General features: G+C 35.1%; 1 protein-coding gene across 1 annotated transcript in view; it reads left to right on the top strand.

The window, feature by feature from the left end:
• LOC104628581 (casein kinase I) overlaps nt 1–18,484 on the top strand; it is a gene marked incomplete at its 3' end in the record, with an annotated part of 43,498 nt that overhangs the window by 8,120 nt on the left and 16,894 nt on the right. Inside the window, exons 3-4 of the mRNA XM_010297216.1 lie at nt 2,066–2,135; nt 17,473–17,621. Coding sequence (XP_010295518.1) covers nt 2,066–2,135; nt 17,473–17,621 — 219 coding nt within the window. The remainder of the gene's footprint in view (nt 1–2,065; nt 2,136–17,472; nt 17,622–18,484) is intronic.

The raw sequence follows: 18,484 nt of genomic DNA, 5'->3' as shown, positions 1-18,484 counted from the left end.
TGCTGATGACTGGAACAAGTAGCATTCATTTGAAAAAGTGTAAAAGTCTGTGTCAAAAAATGAAAGCTGTTTCTTCTCCCAAGGACAGGTTTTTTTGCCTATTTATATAAATTTCATACAATACAATACAAATTATTTATATAATTGTAATACAGCTTGTATTAAAAACAACATCCTTGTTATGGGAGCATCTTCTAACATTGAGTGGTTGATTAAGTTTTGTTAATGTACTATCAATTAAGGCAAAACTATATAATTGAACAAAGTCAAACTGCCCATGAGCCAGTGTCATGTCTTAGTATATTCAGCAGACATGCGGAATTCGATGAACTACAATATCTTCTCTTAACTGGCATAATTACAAGCTTTAATTGGAGACTATGTAGTGATTGGTATAATTTGTAGATAACACTTGCATAATACTATTGCAGGCAAACTAGTAGCTGAATGTGTGTGGCTTTGTAAAAGGTTAAAACTTTTCAGTAACACGCTCCATAGTGCGTTTACCTACACATCGGAAAACTGAGTACTAAAGATTGATAGTTACACTGATTTGCTCAGGCCCGCATTTACAGTAAAGTGTTTTGTTAAGGGATATCTGTCTTTACAACTTGACAATAAATTTCATGTGTTCTCCTTATAAACTGTAAGTAGGATCTTTTGGTGTCGCAGTTATTCTTGCTTAGTAATTCAGTTTGTGAGGGATCAACACCTCTCTGTTTTAGAAAGTTCTTGCTGACTTCCTTTTTGAAAAAAAAATTCCAGTGTTCAGCCAGGATGAATGCTCTGGAGCATAAAAAGCATATATTAAATTCTATTTACACACTGTTACATTGGCCCAGTTTTTATTTTTGGGCCTCAACCTTTGTCATCCTGGCAAAATCAAGTGTACCCTGACAGGGACTTTGGCTGTAGGAGTAGCAGCCATTTGAAATGTGAATGTTCAAAGGAGATGGGTTGAGGGAGAGGACTAAGATACTAATGATTGCACATTGGCTCGTGGCTTCTAATGGCCTGGATGTGCTACTGGGCAACAACACAGCCTTAATAAAGTGTTAGCTTCTGGAAAAGATGGTGTGAGGAAACAGATGAGCACCTTGCCCAAACTTTTCCTGAAAACTGACATTCAGGAATATTGTTATGGCTGATAAGTGTATTAACAATCTTACTGTGCTGCGATTATAGTAGGAGCAGTTTATGTAGGAATAATGCACAGGTAATGTCCAAATTATCATTGATGCCTTGGAAATCATTACATATCACAAGAAACGAGGCATATCTTCTAAAAGATGCTCTAGGAAATTATTTTTAAGAATCTTATGATAAAGTACCTTTACTTTGCAAAGGGAAATACTCAAGATGTTACGGCTTTCATTTAGGCTGTTTATGTGTTCCTGTGCTTGATCTCATGTCACTTCATTCTATGAGAACTTGCCACATCAGTATGTAGAACTCAGAACTAAGATTTCATTAACTTATGTAAATTATGTTGGGAAAAGAAAGATTTAAACTACAAACTTATTCTGGTGTGCTTTCTTTGTTGTTTTGGATTTATAGTTTAGAACGGTGCTACTTAATTTCTGCTAAGTTGTGACTATTTTGTGGAAGGATTTAATTGTTTTTCTTCAAGATCCTAGGATAAAACTTCTTTTTTATAAAGATATGTCTGTCATGTATAGCTGGTGTATGGACAGTCTTTTCAGTCTTTTCAATCTTTTAAGCTGCATATTAGTGCCACCTTTTGAGAACTGCAAGATATATCACCCACATGCTTTAAAGAGACAAATTACTTGTTAGCTGTTCCATTGTGGATCTGTGCTTGGGTTTGCATGTTGGACCCCAGTCCTGTGGAGCAATACAAGATGTAAATGTCCCTGTATGCTCTAGTCTCATCTGACTGAGGTTTAGGTTTCTTGGTCTTACCAGCCATTTTGAAAGAAACATTCAAACTTTCCATGTGTCTTGGAAGCAGTAGGGTTATTTTGTCTGGTAGTGGTGAGTCTATTAGTTTTTAGGCTTTGGCAGAGAGGCTTTGTTTTAAATGTTGTTTTTGTTTTTAAATCAGGAGCCAATGAAGTCGAGAGCACCACAGCTACATTTGGAATACAGATTCTACAAGCAGCTAGGATCTGGAGGTAAAAAGCAGTGTCATGCATTTTACTGTAATGTAATCCAGGATCACTTTTTCACAGAACTTTTCTGATTTAGGGGTATAAATCTATTTAATAAATTGTCCCTAGTTACTTAAAGCAGAAAAAAACTCTCCTAGTCAATGGGTTAATGTATACATTTTTCTAGTATTGTAAGACTTCTTTTGTTCTACTCTTTAAAGTGTGTCTGTGAAATCCTAGGACTACTTAGTAAGTCTTAAATATCAGTGAAGTTTGTGTGCATATGGGTATACCTTAAACTAAGCATTCTTGGAGTATTCCCAGTGCGTTCCCTTTGAATAAACACAATGAATGACCAAACTGCTAATCTAATAATCACATATTTTTATTTAAAGTTACTATGATATTTAAGTAGCTTCAGTCTTGATTTGACTTCACTTCCATTGATACAGGATATATTGCTGCTCACTAGTTTTAAGCCTCTTAAATACTTCTAAACCAGCTTAGCTTTAAATGCAGTTTAAGATTTGAGTTTCTCACTTTGCTTTCCTTGATGCTTTTATACCCAGAAATACTCTTATGATTGTCCCCTCGATGACCCAATTATCACTTTTTGCTTTTAGAGGTTAGCAATACCTAACTTCTCACATATTTTTGTGCCTTTCACAAAACTGTATATAGTCAGTTAGCAAGATGTGAAGCTGCTTAAACTAAGCAATGAGTACAAATCTTCCCTAAATAAGTTATACCCTAGGGAAAAAATCTTATGATATCTCTTCCTTGAAAGTGTTCATTTAATTCCTGGAATAGTTTTTCATAGGTTGTGTAGTTACTTACTTTTTCAGTTGTTTACTAACGTAGAAGTTGATTGTATAAAATAGACTACTCATAATTGGTTTCTGCATGCACACTCATGGTTTTGGGCAGGGGATGGTTTGCTATTAAAGGCAGCTTGTATTTTGTAATAGTGATTTTAAAGTTATGCTTAAACTACACTATAGTACTACTGAAGCTGAAAAGTCATCTCCGAAAGTCAGGGAATACAAAATGAACATGCCCATATTACTTTCATTTTATTGTCTTGAATGTATGTGTTATGATTAATTTTAATACTTTTTAAATACTACTTTTGCTTTCAGAAATTCAGGATCATATGTTCATTGATGCACAAACTGGATAGTGTTTCTCCAGCTAGGTACCTTTCAAAATTTTGTGCTCTTCTTTCAAGACCATCTTTAGGGAAACATACTTTCCAATACTTTCAATTCATACAGAACCTTTTTTTGATGCTGTGGTATGAATGCTCTGCAACCAGGAATCTTTAGTGATAACTCTTTGCAAGACATGACATTGTCTATTCTTGTTCAGAGATGGAAAATTAAGTTGCAGAATGTCTAGTCAAAATGTTAAGGCTTGTATACTTACTAATTGGAGAAAGTCATCAGGGTATAATGCCCGTTTTTTTCTAAGTAGCTGTAAATAATCAGCATACACTAGACTAGCATTTTGGAAGAGCTGATAAGTGGAAAGCAGAGATCTTAATTGCTTAACTAATGAGACACAGCAACACACAAAAGTTACGGACAGTACCCAGCTGTGAAAACTGAGGTGTAACTATCTAAAATAGCAAAGTAGGTGTGTAGTGGAGGTAAGAATAAAGCCATAGTTACTAGTTCAGACTGCAGAAAATAGGAAATGCTTCTTAGAGGTAGGAACCCTTATGGGAATATTTCTTAGGACAAATATCTTTTCTTTTACCTTTTTTGTTTGCTGAATAAGATTGGGAGACTGTGTTTAATGTAAGAATGCAGGCAAGTGAATGTTGGTCTGCTTTACTTCAGGTGTCATTCAGTCTTCGCTGTGCAACAGCTATCACTTTCTTTGGTGCTGTATTGAAGTACTGTAAGGAGAATGATCACTCTGATTCTTTGCATGAAGATGAGGAGACGTTTGGGATGAAAACAAGACTACAAAGCTGATGAGTTACTAGCAATCTTTAATATTGATGAAGAACCTTCTATACGCCTCTGTTGTCAAAGTAACCTGCTTTTATTCCAAAATGAAAGCCTCCTCCAGCAGTGTAGAACCCTGTAATCTCCTCTTAAGACTTGTCTGATTTTCTCAGGCACTCCACTTGAGACTCCTTTTAATGAGTTTTGTGGGAAAGACTCATCATGAAGAAAGTAATATTCATGCTGCTGTCTTCATGGAGAGAAATTTAAAAAAAAATCACTGATTCCTTGTCTTTCTGTGGCACTTTCCCTTTTCGCATCTCTGCAGGAGTTTGGCCCTCAAACCTGGGAAGTTATGCAACCTAAGACCCTTTTAGAAAAAAAGTTGCAGAATTATATAGTTTCTGTAGTATCAGGAGATAACTAAAAATCTTATGCCACATCTATCCATATAGATAGTGTTGCTTTATGGGCAGTGGTTGTACTTCTATTAGAGAGAGTAAATTGAAGGAAGTGTATCTTCATTGTGCAAGCGGCAGAAGAGTCCATCATAGGGGGTACAAAAATAGCTGTTATTGCTGGAAGAAATTTGAAGTACAGTAATTGTGAGTGAATAGGAGGTTTCTCTAATAAATACTTACTCACTGTAGTGGCAGTTCCATTTGTCTAGAGCCTTCTGGCTTCTCAGCTTCTAAAAATCCACATAGTCTTTTTCTTAGCTGTTTTTGTTTATTCGCAAAAAACTTCTTGTATTTTGGCTGATAGCTTTATGGACTGCTTATTTTGCATTTAATTGTATTAAATAGCCTTTCCACTTGTTCTCCTTGTGCATACATGCACACACGTGTATTAATAGCAAGTAACTACTAAAAATGGTTTCAGAAGCAACTGGTGAAAAGGGACTAGTATTCCCTTTCTTGCCCAGTTTTGTAAGCAGAGCCATTATGTCCTATAAATCAAACTTTATTTTTTCACAAATAAGAACTACTAATTCCAGAGGTTATGCTACCTGTGCTACCCTGAAGCTTGAGGGATAAAATACCTGTAGCCCCTGTGAAATCCCAGTTTAGGTGTGGCATGGGGAGGAAGGAGAGGCATTAACATGTGAATGAATAGTTTTGGAAGAAAATGAGGTTATTTTTCAGGAATATTTCCTGAATATTCAGGAAAATATTCAGGTATTTTCCTGAAATACCTTCCTGAAAGCAAGTAATGAAAACGTTACTCAGCAACAGATTGTCTTACCTTCTAACCCTTTTTAATGGAGCATCTTAGTGCTTTCTCTGATGTCATGAGTGCCCTTGATGGAAGGAGTAGCATTTTGAAATTGTGTGTTTTCTTTTCTTCCCTTATCTCCAGCCAATATTTCTCTACTACAAGTCTGCTTATTCTTATAATATCCCTTTTCTTTCTTTTTTAATGACCTTGTGACTTAGTTGTTTTGTGTTGTTGTTGTTATTGTTGTTATTTATTAATTTCCGTGGTAAGAGTCCTGCTATTCTGCTCCTTGAATGCCATTGAACATGGAAGACATGCTTGAGTGAAAAAAATTTGGGGGATCTTTTATAGTTCTGCTCCCTGACAGAACAAATAGACATAAAAAAATGATAGTTGTGCAGGTTTTATACACAGGATCTTTGAATGAGGGTGTTCTTTGTATTTAATAAAAAGTGCTTTTGACTTACATGAAAAAGCATTAACGTTTAAAAACTGTATTCCTTGGGAGAGAATCTGCTCATAAAGAAGGCTTATAATCTGTAACTTTACATTCAGATATGCTTTTTCCTGAAATGCCTGTTAATGTGCAGTAGTGTGTAGGTGTTTGTCAGGAAAAAAATGTGAAGAATCTTTCTTAAACAGGAAAGATTTTATGTACTTTTGGGCCTTTTTTTTGGAAACATTTTAAATTATTCACGTGAACGGATCTAAAACTTATTAAACTAATTTAAGAGCTGTTTTTAAAGATGTGGCTTATTTTGGTCAATTTATTATGTAGCTTTCATTTAAGTTTTATATACCAACAGAGAATTTTATGAAAATTGCTGTCTCTTTTCTGCCATAATTTTGTCACTCAATAACTGTGAGCATGCTTTCCTCATGAAGTTGGAGATAATTTTGTAAGTATGCAGATATTTGAGGTCAACTGAATGAGCAACCTACAGATGGAATTTAAAATATCTTTAATTCTAATAAAATTTTAGTTAAAAGTATTTTTTCATAGTATCCAAGTATGAATGGTAAGACTGATACATTTTCATAAGTGCACTACTACAAATAAAACTATAGCTGAATTCTTACCTGAAACTACCCTAAGACTTTTAGAATTAATAGAAAACAGTTTTGTACTTTTTGTTGATTTTTGTATTGATCTTTTATGCTATCAGTCTTTCTCCTCATGCTAAGAGGATGAGCTGTAGATGTATTTCATGTGCTATACCCATAATTTAGCTGCACATAAATTCAATGTGCTTTCCTACTAGGAGAGACTGGGGGGTGGGGTGGAAATTAGTAACTGCTGGCTCAGTTTGAGTATTGAGCAGTAAAGCTGAAAATTTTTTTGAGGGATTTTTCAATTTAAAAACATTACTGGTGAAAACTTTTAAAATGCTGTATTTCTTCGATGGGTAGGTATTTACAGTATGGCTCAGTTCCCTCTTGCAGTAAGGAGTCTGTGTATATATTAAAGAAGTGATATATTGTTATGTGTTGAAGAGCATAAAAACTATTCAACTTTTACTATTTGATTTTTTTTTTTCTAACATCTTTTAAGAAATCTCTGGGTCACTAACCATAATGGCTGGGTGTCTTTAGAAGTGAATGAGGACTTGCTTGTACTTACCCATTTGACAAGTGGAACAAAAGAATGGTAGGCATTGCCTGCCTGACATGCCCTAGTAGAGCTTGTGTCCACAATGCTGATGTTTTACTAAGAACAGACTGTTACTATATTATCTGCCTATAGCAACAAGGGTTATCCATTGTTGGATTTTAGTTTTTCATTTGAGGTCCTTTTTGAAAGAGGCAAAGATCTTAGTTCTCAAAGTTCAGCTGTGGATTATCCTACTTCTGAAACTGCTGTATTAATGTTTTGGAGAAGGCAGATGCTGAGTATTGTTAATGGTATTTTATTTTTCTTAACTCTTGTACTTCTGTTCTTTTAGCTGAAGTCTAGTTAACACTTCCACTCTTAAAACTGCAAACACTTTTCTTGCAGGGTGACCGTTTGGCTAGTGCATGTGTCAGTTATAAATTTGCGTACTATGGAAAAAGGTATATTTTATAAGGTTATGTCTAGTGTGAAATGAATGCTAAGTATTGCATTCCGTATGTGAGAGTATTTTCCATGCTTTGCTACTAACAGTCATATGGTAAGTGCGTTCTGCATTGCTAGCTAAATATTTTTCAGTTTTAAGGACATGAGAGCCTGCCTTAGGCATAACAGAATCATACTACTTGGACAGCGGTAATCAAGAAGTTACCATTGGGTTAGTGGTTGAAGAAGATTGCAATGCTGGCATAATGCAATTTTGGAAGATACAGAAAAGTTAACAGATAGCTTGTGTATGTAGTGGCTAGTAAACGCTGTTAGTGTAAGAACAAGTCTGTATGTAGTCTTGAGAAGTTGCAGCCAGAGATGTAGTAAGCATTTGTGCATGGTGGTCAACTGCTGTTGTAGAGGAGTGGAGTCTGCTCACCATTTTGGCAGTCAGGCTCAGCAGAATATTTATTTTAGCATTTTGAGCATGTCAGGATTCTCCAGATGGATTGAGTGTGTTTTGATTGGGGATTTAGCAAAGACAGTTTGAAATACTCTGAATTTCTCATTTGTTTTGGTACAGAGTGCCTTAAGGCTTGAGATTGAACACTTCTTTGTTATAGGGTACATTATACACAGTTTAATGCTGACTGGTAGGGTAGATGCTGTTGTTCATAGGTTTTTTCCTTGTTTTCTGTGTTGAAAAGGTGTTTGGGCTGAAGGCCAAGAATGTGGTTCAGTACTTCAATGTTCAGTGCTTTTTCCCATAGGTAAAGACAAAAATATTTCTGGTAGTGAAAATGTGGTTCTTCAGTTCAGACCAGCACATGTGTGTGAGATTTGAATGTTCAATGACACCTTTTCATTTTTTTTATAGAACTCTATTCAGGATATAGAATGCATGAGGCAGATACTGGCACTGAAAGGGAGGTTATCTTCTGTATATAAGGTAGTGATAGGTGATGTGTTTTTTTTAGTCTATCACCTGGAACCACTAAAAATACTACTTTCATATGGGATAAGACAATGGGATTTCAAATTGCTATTCAGATGACCTCCAGCTCATCCCCTGGGCCATAGACACCCTTCCACTTCAGCTTGTGGAAGAAAATGCAACACAACATGGTTTCATCACAGTGTATCAGGGTCTGTGCTCTGATACAACTCTTCCCAAGACAAAATTATCATTGCTTTATTATGATTTCTTAATTCCTTTCTCAACTGTTAGATTGTAACTTATTTACTATATCAATATTCTACTCTATCATAAGGAAGTATCTTAACATGTCTGCTTGATGGTAGTGCTAGAGGTAAATTGTAGCTATATTAATGTGACAAGTGATCATTTTTGTTCATGGATCTTATAGAAACAATCTAAATAACTTACCTCATTCTTAATCTCTCAAAATACTTGAGGATTGGCATCCTGCACTTGCTGTTGTCATAGGATGAAAATTACGGAATTTACCAGGTTTGAAGTGAGTTTGAAAAGACTTTTATAAGAGTACTCTTATGTGATATTTGTGCAAACATATTAATTAGCTAATTGAATGTTTCCGGTACTAAATTAAAGGAGTAATAATTTACCGGAGCTTCAGATTTTTAGAATAAAACTTCATTTCTAAAACAAGTGCATTATATTTCTAACAATTGATAACAATGAAAGTTGAGGACAAAATGCTGAGCTGTTAACTTCAGAGTTAGAAAGTAATTCAGTTCAGGGTACTCTTAGTTTTATATAAGTAAATAATGTTTTAGGAGTGTGTGTCTTTGAGTTGTCTCACTTCATAACTTGCCCATATATCTTGCTAACAGTCACTCAGTATAAATGAGAAGTGATTTTTTTTTTTTTAGTAACTTCACATGAATGTTGCTTTGATCTATACTCTTAGGCAGGTAGCTGAGAATTTGCTCTTAAACTGAAAACTTTTTATTTTTTTAGTAATGTGGTCCTACTTTATTACTTTTGTTCTACTTTGGGGTTATTATGTAGGAGAATAAACAAAAAGCAATTAGTTGAAGTGTATTTTAATCTCTTTTAAATAATAAAAATACAGAGCATGTGAACTTCAAAAAAATCATACTCTATGCTTAAATTAAAAGTTCATTGTTAAAACCACTTAAGTTGAATCAAATAATGAGTCTGACTGAAGAACTATCTGTTCATGTGCACTGATGACTGCTGTGATTTTGTGGTGAATTGTTTGGTGAAAAAGCTGACTCAGTTTTGAGTTCCATTGCTGCTGATATGCTTGAACAGGAGGGTTGAGCTGCTCAATTATTACTGTAAATGTGCTAATATTTATGTCTAAGGAATGAACGATCATCATAATTGTAAATTTATTTTTTAAGTATAGTCCACCAACAAACTACAAAAAACGTTTCTGGCAGTTTTTCTTGTTTTATGCCAGTCATTTCTAGCATTTTGCTTAAGGAAATGTAGATAATTTGTTCAATGTATAGTTAAAGTAACTCTTTTTCCCCTATAATAAGTGCAAGTGATCTGGTAAGAAGACACAGCTGCTTAAATTTAAATATAAGTAATAGGTGCACATGTTAATGTTTGAGTGGTATACAAAAATTTGTGTTGATTTTGGAATAGACATCACACAGATTGCAGAGAGTAATCAGTGTTTTTCGTATAAAATGTAACAGCTGTAATTGTGAAGGAAGCTTGATGGTATGGTTCACAAAGAATTGTGATTGTTAGATAAGTATATATTTGGTTTAATAAGGCTTACAGTAAAAATGCATGTCTAATTCTGTTTTAGTAATATAAATAACTGGTTATATTAGATCTGTCTTAGTGGAACAATCTTGCTGCTATATTACTATTTCTTACATTTGCAAACATATATTTCTAAATAAGAAATGTAGTCTAACTGTTGTGCATGCCTCCAACATGGCATTTTAGCAGTGAAGAAGTGATACTGCTTATATAGTGGCTCATTCCATGTTTAGAGTTTTACAGTGCATGGATGATCATGGTTTCAGTAGCCATAAAGTGCTATGTTTCCTGAGATTGTATGGCCTTCTGTGTATGCTGCTTTGGTTTTGTGTATGCTGCTTTGGTTCAAGTAAAAAAACACATATGGCACTATCCTGGATTTTGTAATCGCTTACTTTCAGAGGATTCAGGCCAGATTCTGTAGTCTTAGTAAGGAATGCTTGTGTTTGTGGCAGGTGGTTGAATTGTATCCTTGACAGTACTAGTGAAGATGGCTGTTACTGCAGATCTTCCATCTACTCAGTTTAGGGTACTTTCCTTGTGTCCAATGAATTGCCACATCTGAAAATTAAAACTACAAATAAAAGGCAGTAGGGAGTAAGTAGCTGAATACAGAACAGCTTGTTCTGCAAGTGCAGTCTTAAGTATTTTACTGGCATTTATGGATCTCATTTAACAGACAATCTAAGCAATAAGATACAATGCAGATTACATCAGTAGGTATGTTGCTTGCCTGGCTTGGAGGAAACTCTAGAAGGAAACTAATATTGCAAGAAACAGAAAAACACTGACTGAAAAACGGCTTACTTGCTTAACAGCTTTACAAATTTAGGTTGCATTTTGTAGAGATATTTTGTAGACATATGGATCAAAGTTAAGTGAATGGTAGGTTGAGAACACAAGGTTAAGTACAAGTAGTGTTGCCATTGACCTGTGTGTTACTTACTTCTTTAACAGTCAGTCTCTGCTGCTTGTTTATATATCTGTGTTTTTTCTGAATGAGGACACACATATGCAATAATTGAGGCTACTGTGTAATATCTGTGTTAAACCAAGTAGATGGTATTTTTGCTTTAAAATAGGGATCTTTATTCATGCTAGTCATGTATATTGCATTAGATAACTGCAGTGAACAGTATGTAGCCTTATCAAATCAGGTTTGATGCTGACGTTCTTGAAAAAGATGATAGCCAAGGTAGATAATGGTCATGAACTAGACATACCTTTATTTTAAAGAAAATCAAGTGGGAGTTATTTGACAGATACAGTTGTAATGTACCAATAATGTTTTCTTTTTTTCTAATGTTTTTATCTTGTCATCGTTATAGAGGAAGTCAGACCTGTCAGCTTTAAAAACTTTCTGGACATCATGTACCTAAATATGGTGGACTAAAGCATTTGAGTGATAAACTAGTCTTGACAGATGACAGAGGTGGTTCTATTCAATAACTGATTACTCAGTGCTAAGAAACTGGGAACAGGAGAGAAGAAAACAACACTTGTGTTCCTTTTCTACTCTCTGAATATACAGTAAAGTATGTCTGACTTACCTCCAGTATTTTACTATTAGTATTACAATGTACACAGTTGTGGAAAAATTTACTAACTGGAGGATATGTGCCCCTTATTGATATTTTGATGATGATTTTGATAATATTTTTTATTTTGATATCTTGATGTATAACATTTATCACAACATGATAATTTATGTGTAATAGTTAATGCCATTTTCTTGATCTCATAAACACAAGACGGTAGTCTTCTGTAGTTAGCTTTTTAAGAAATACTTGCAAATAAGCTTGTACAAGGAGTAGCAGTATTGACTGCTGTTTTCTTGTTTGTTTGTGGGAGCATTAGTAGCATTACGTTCAATGTGTGGTTTCTTTGTAGGAATCATTTTAAGCTGCTTGTCTGTTTTGTAAGGGGTAGTTTAGTGAAAACTAGACAACATATTCCATAAATCCACTTAAATGGGCACATGTAAACTGCAATAAGCCAAAAATGAGCGAACAAAATAGTACACTACTCTGTTTCCACTCTTCTGCCAGGATCTCTCCTGGGTGTACCATATGTGATATAACTATCTGAGTGAGGGCTCCAGTGTCAAGTTGTACACATAATATTGGCAGAGCTTAGTTTCTTATTTTTAGATAAAAAATAAATACGGGTTCTCATATTTTTTCCCCAGCACCTCAGTGGATAGGCTTGTGCACTTTTAGGGTTTCTGCACTTTTATTTTGGAGGTCACTGGTGTACAGCAGCAACATGAAAATGAAATGGTGGCTAAAGAATATTAACTCTCTTTTAAGGGAAAAAGACCCCAAATACTCTTTATTAGTAACATATTACTTTCTGACTTTTCTTCTGGAGATGTAGAGACATGAAGAAATAATGAAATTCATAGAATCATTTAAATTGGAAGAAACCTTTAAGATTGAGTCCAACTGTTAAGCTAGCACTGCCAAGCCCACCATTAAACAGTGTCCGTAAGCACCATATTTAGATGTCCTTTAAGTACCTTCAGGCATGGTGACTCAACCACTTCCCTAGGCAGCCTGTTTCAATGCTTGATAACTCTTTCAGTGAAGAAATTTTTGCTAATATCCAATCTAAACCTCCATTTGTGAAACTTGAGGTCCTTTCCTCTCACCCGATCATTTGCTACTTGGGAGAAGACTGACACCCACCTTTCTACAACCTCCTTTCAGGAACAGAGCGGTAAGGTCTCCCCTCAGCCTCCTTTTCTCCAGGCTAAACAACCCCAGTTCCCTCAGCCGCTCCTCATAAGACTTGTACTCTAGACCCCTCACCAGCTTCGTTGCCCTTCTCTGGACACGCTCCAGCAACTGAATGTCCTTCTTGTAGTGAGGGGCCCAAAACTGAACACAGGATTCAAGCTGTGGCTTCACCAGTGCCGAGTACGGGGGCACAATCACTTCCCGACTCCTGCTGACCACACTATTTCTGATACAGGCCAGGATGCTGTTGGCCTTCTTGGCCACCTGGGCACACTGCTGGCTCATGTTCAGCTGGCTGCCAACCAGCACCCCCAGGTCCTTTTCCGCCGGGCAGCTCTCCAGCCACTCCTCCCCAAGCCTGTAGTGTTGCATGGGGTTGTTGTGACCCAAGTGCAGGACGTGGCACCTGGCCTTGTTGAACCTCATACAGTTGACCTCTGCCCATTGATCCAGACTGTCCAGATCCCTCGGCAGAACCTTCTTACCTTCAAAGCAGATCAACATTCCTGCCCAACTTTGTGTTGTCTGCAAACTCATGAAGGTGCACTCAATCGCCTTGTCCAAATCATTCATAAAGTTATTAAACACAGCTGTCCCCAGTACTGAGCCCTTGGGAACACCAGTTGTTACTGGCTGCCAACTGCATTTAACTCTATTCACCACAACTCTTTGGGCCCAACCATCCAGCCAGTTTTTTATTTATAATACAGTGATGTTAGGTTATTGTTTTTAAGCAAAAGCATCAAGTCTATTTTGATTAAAAAACAAAATGAAACAACCCTCCAAACTTCTAGTACTTTGAACTGTTAATATGAAATGATTTTATAAACACAGGAAATTTTAGACCTAATACTCCATACTTCCCTTCCAGACATTGGTGACTTAACATGTTAAAACACAATTTTAATGTATCCTGGAGTTTTCATCTAATCAGAAGATCAAGTGCTGTAGGTAGATTATGTACTGTTCTTGCCATGTTAAATAAAATGAAATTGGTCACAGCAGAAATGCCAACTCCCTGCCCTGGATGTATACTTACCAGGAATTGCTGTGGTGCTTTCATGATATGATGTGGTAGAATAAATTGTTAAAGAGTGTTTTTTTCACATCCTCTATAAACATGCTTCTGAAATTAGCAAGTTTGCCTACCAATCTCACAATGTCACAAATTCTTTTCTGCAAATGTTTCCTCTTTTACTAGCATGTAGTCATGCAAACGAGTTTTATAAATCTAGACAAAGCCCCAAAGTCTTCTGGCTTCTGTATTTTCGAAGTGCGTTCAATATTTTAAAATACTATGAAGAGGCACAGAGCAGATGCAGTGGTAATAGAGGAGACTAACTTCTCCTGGGAATATTTGGTGTTAATGTCTTTAAACATGCAAATACAAGAACAGAGATACTCAGAATGTGTCTCAGGCCATTACAAGTGGTGCTTTTTCTTCCAAATTCCCAGTGCTTTTCCTGTTCTTTGTATGCTCAGGTGGTTTGTGTTTTGGGGTTGGTTTTCTTGACTTATGTTTCTGCACATCTGTTCGATAATTTAATTTTCTTCTGCAGACACATCCACATTTCCAAGTGTAATCCACCATAGCAGAAAGTGGGGGCAGAAAACTTGAATTCTAGAGTTACGATACCCCCTTATGTGTACAAACATCTTTTCTGATCCATTATCTGATAATTAGACATGATCTTTTTGAAATTAAAACCGCTGCTTTATACCATGTTCTGATGTACTGTGCAGTGTGGTCTATGCTCCTTCATTCGTAGCAATGAACTACTCTTGTGAGGTCTTTCTGAAATGGGTATCATTATGCATGTTAAGTATATTAGTATAAATATGAGTATGGTTATGCATATTTAAAAAATGAAGCTCTAGTCTTCAGAAAATTGAACAGTTAAACTGGATTTTTAGGTGTTATGTTTTCATTATTCTCACATGTAGGAAAAGAGATTAGTGAAAATGCTCTTAAAATGCTGCATTCATTTGCTTTTAGTTTTGCTAAAACTGTAAGGTGTGGGGTCGTTTTTTTTTGGTTTTTTTACCCAAAGCTGTAGTGGACACAATTACGGATCTCTGCCCTGAGTGTAAGTAGCACTGTAGAAAGGTATGAAAAACTTGAGACTTGTTGTACCTCAAAAAACACCCAGAGTTAGGGATGTTTTCATTTGATCTACAGAGAAGGAAGGCGAAATCCAGTGTTTTGTTATGGTATTCTGAAAATACATTTTGTAGTTCTGTATAGTACAGTATTGTAACAATGGGCACTATAGGAAAAGCTCATATGAAAGGAAAAATACATTCCCAGAGTACTGAATACTTAGAATAAATGAGACACAGAGGATACATACCGAAGAGCAAAAAAAATCTGGAGCAACTAGCTTAAAGTGAACAAAATTTATTCTGAATGAGGAAGAGGTCCTGTGCATATGAGGAAGTGCAAGATGAATAGGCGTAATGATACCAAGGTTTTTTTAATTTACATAGTCACACAATGCATATGTACAAAAAGGTGAAAGTAAAATTGGATTATAAGGCTTTAAATACTGAAATTTTCAAACTTCTGGATTGCCAGGCTTCTTATGGTAGTTGTTTATATAAAGCTATAAAGTCTAGAATATTTTCATATTAATTTTGGTGATATAGGTACTGTTCATGGTATTGGTAAAGTATATTAGTATATGTGAAGGTATGTGAACATGAAGATACAATGTGGCATTGTTGCTAATGTAATTGTAAATGCAGTGCATGAGAAAATTAAAGAGTATTTCCAGTCTTTTGATGCCTGCATTTATTTTGTCAAATATTAATTCAGCAATTAATTAAAGGGGTGGGTGATCTTACGTGCACTGCTAACTTAAACTGAAAGTTGGTTATGTCTCTACTAAAGGTTTAAATATGTTTAACTGATTCTCCTGCTGTGGCAGGAGAAACCTTGTTATATGGGCATGCTTGTTATGCTCCTGTTCAGGGAAAAGAACAGAAGTAATTTCTTCAGGTAACATGTAGTTTTGCTGGTCTAAGCTGTGCACATCAGGAGACCTTTGTTCAATAATTCTGGTAACAGACTAGATAGTAAGGGAATCTTTTCAATGCAATGAACGTGACTTTCAGCCCTAGTTTTCAGGGTGTTTATGGCTTTGGTATAACCAGCTGTCTGAGGAAATGTGTACTGTGAGTATCTGTTCCTGCAAGTGTTTCTGGAATGCTGACATAGAAAACTCCACAAAAATAACTCTTCCACACAATAGTACAGTCTTCACTTTTATAGTTTTTATGAACAGCAAATTAACATATTCAGTTGTGTTGGAGAACATAACACTTATTTTACATCAAGAAAGATGTTAAGCTTAGAAATAAGATATCGGAGAGACAGTCACATTTTAGACTCCATGCAAGACTTCAAAACAAGTGTAGCTTTAACACTAAATTTGATTTTTGCTCTCTTAAATAGATGTATTTTATACCTGTTTACAGAGTGTTTAAGAGATGGTTACCTGAACATATAGTGAGATATTTTTGTTCCTATATATCCTGTTTAGAAATGACGCAAGCTTTGTTCTGAACTTAATTTTTATTTTAATAATTTTCTAAGTAAAAAAACAACCCACCAAAACACAACTAAAACTGAAAAATTTGTGTTTGTTAGTATAAAATTTTAAACGTAAAATTGTATTTCATTCAAAAATCTTTTTTCTAAAATATTTTAATGATTTGAGAATAAGAATAGAATTTAATGGATTCTTTCTGGACATCAATTTTTGAAAGAATTTTAAGTTGAGTGGTGTCTGGTGTGATACTTCAGAAATGAAATCAGGGCGAATCATTATCGTAGGTTCCCCCTTCTTCTAAAAATTCCCTCTGTCATCTGTTCATATTATTACATTAAAAAAATCCTTGTTCTTAATATGGTTTGAATTAGTAAATCATAAGTCTGCATTTTACTAGAAATCTAGATTTTAAAAAACGCCACAAATTTCCACTTTGTGGTGTTCAGATTTTTAATGGGCTAACTCACATTTAAGAAAAATGTTTTCTTTTATGTGCTATCTAAACAGAAACCAAAAATAATGGAGGAAGAGAAGACAGGAGAAGCCTTCCAGTGCAAATTTAAGTAAAAGAAGCATGTATTTGGAAAAAAATGAATACTAACAAGTGATGACTATAACAATTTGTCATCTATGGTATTTTTGATGATGCATCTAAAAATTGATTTCATGTCTCATTAAACTTGAGGATTCATTAATCTCTTTCGAATTTTTAGATGACTTCTACAGATAAGGTGGTTTTATTCCTGAAGCTGTGTCATAGTCTTAATTTAAAAAGTTTAATTGAAATGCCTATTTTTTTGAAAAGGAGCTTATTTAAACCTCTTTTCATATCTTTTTAAAATACTGTTTCAATTTCCTGTTACAAAACCTAGGAGATAGGTTCTGATTTTTATTTATTATAAAAACCTTAAATCTTTCACAGGTCAAACATGTAATATTCATAAAATATTTAATGAAACTGGTACTGCCTTCATTACTCCTGTTGTACTTCTGTAGTTTTTATGAGCTTTTATTGTTGCTTTTGTGTGAAAAATGTGTTTGTAACCAGGTCAACTTGAAATTGGGTAGGGATTTTATTGGTATGTTCATTAATCTTATGTAACCCCTTATAATTACTTTGTATCTTCATTTTACAGATGGAATACCTCAGGTTTACTATTTTGGCCCATGTGGCAAATATAATGCTATGGTGCTAGAACTACTTGGACCTAGTTTGGAAGATTTATTTGACTTGTGTGGTAGGACATTTTCTCTTAAAACCGTTCTTATGATAGCCATACAGTTGGTAAGTAGAATAGATGTTGAGTGTTTATTAGAATAACTAAACCAGTTTTCTGTGGGTTAAATGCTTATTTCACTTGAGATTTGCACTTCCCATGTTTTAAATTGGTGTTGGTGGGTTCTAAAGAGCCTGTGATACAGTTTTAGCACTTTCATTTACTTTGTTCTAGTTTTTCAAGAATCATTGCATAAATGTAGTTTCATTGTGTCTTCTGAGTTCCCATAATCACAACCTGGAATCATGAATTTTAGTCTGACAACTGAAAAAAAAAATCTTCATGAAGTAAAAATATTTGTAATCCATGAAAGCAGTTGGATGATGAGACTCCTATATAGCGTAAATATTTGTCCTGGGCATTATCGGAAAGAAAGCAAACAAACAAAAAAAGTGCCCCAAACCCTTTCAGAAATACTAGAATAGTGCAGATTTAGTCAGTGAAGAATCTTTCCTTTTTTTTGAAGATTTTCTAATTTGGTTCCCACCTGGGGGTGGGTGGAAGTGGAAAGTCAGAGAAAGAGAAACAAGGCTTTGCATGTTTACCTTGGTACAGTGTGTTTTAAATAAGTCCTTATGAAATGTTAATGATACCGAACCTCCACTTCCCTAAATAGGTAGTGATATTTTTACCTATAAGGGTAAAAACAGCTGTTTAAAACACATCTGTAACGGGATAACAGGCCTGCAACTATAGACACATAGACATATTCAGCTTATTTACAGCCAAAATGAGAAAGTTCATTTTTTAAAATGCTCAAATTATCACAGATCCAAAGATAGCTTTTATTTAATACTTGCTGTTCCTTTCTGAATATATAAATTTTTATAGAAAATGATCCAGCTAGAATGGAGGTTATATGCATAGTGGT

This window comes from Phaethon lepturus, unplaced genomic scaffold (assembly GCF_000687285.1).
Source record: "Phaethon lepturus isolate BGI_N335 unplaced genomic scaffold, ASM68728v1 scaffold14721, whole genome shotgun sequence".
NCBI classification, from domain to species: domain Eukaryota; kingdom Metazoa; phylum Chordata; class Aves; order Phaethontiformes; family Phaethontidae; genus Phaethon; species Phaethon lepturus.
This window is presented reverse-complemented; position numbering and strand designations above follow the sequence as displayed.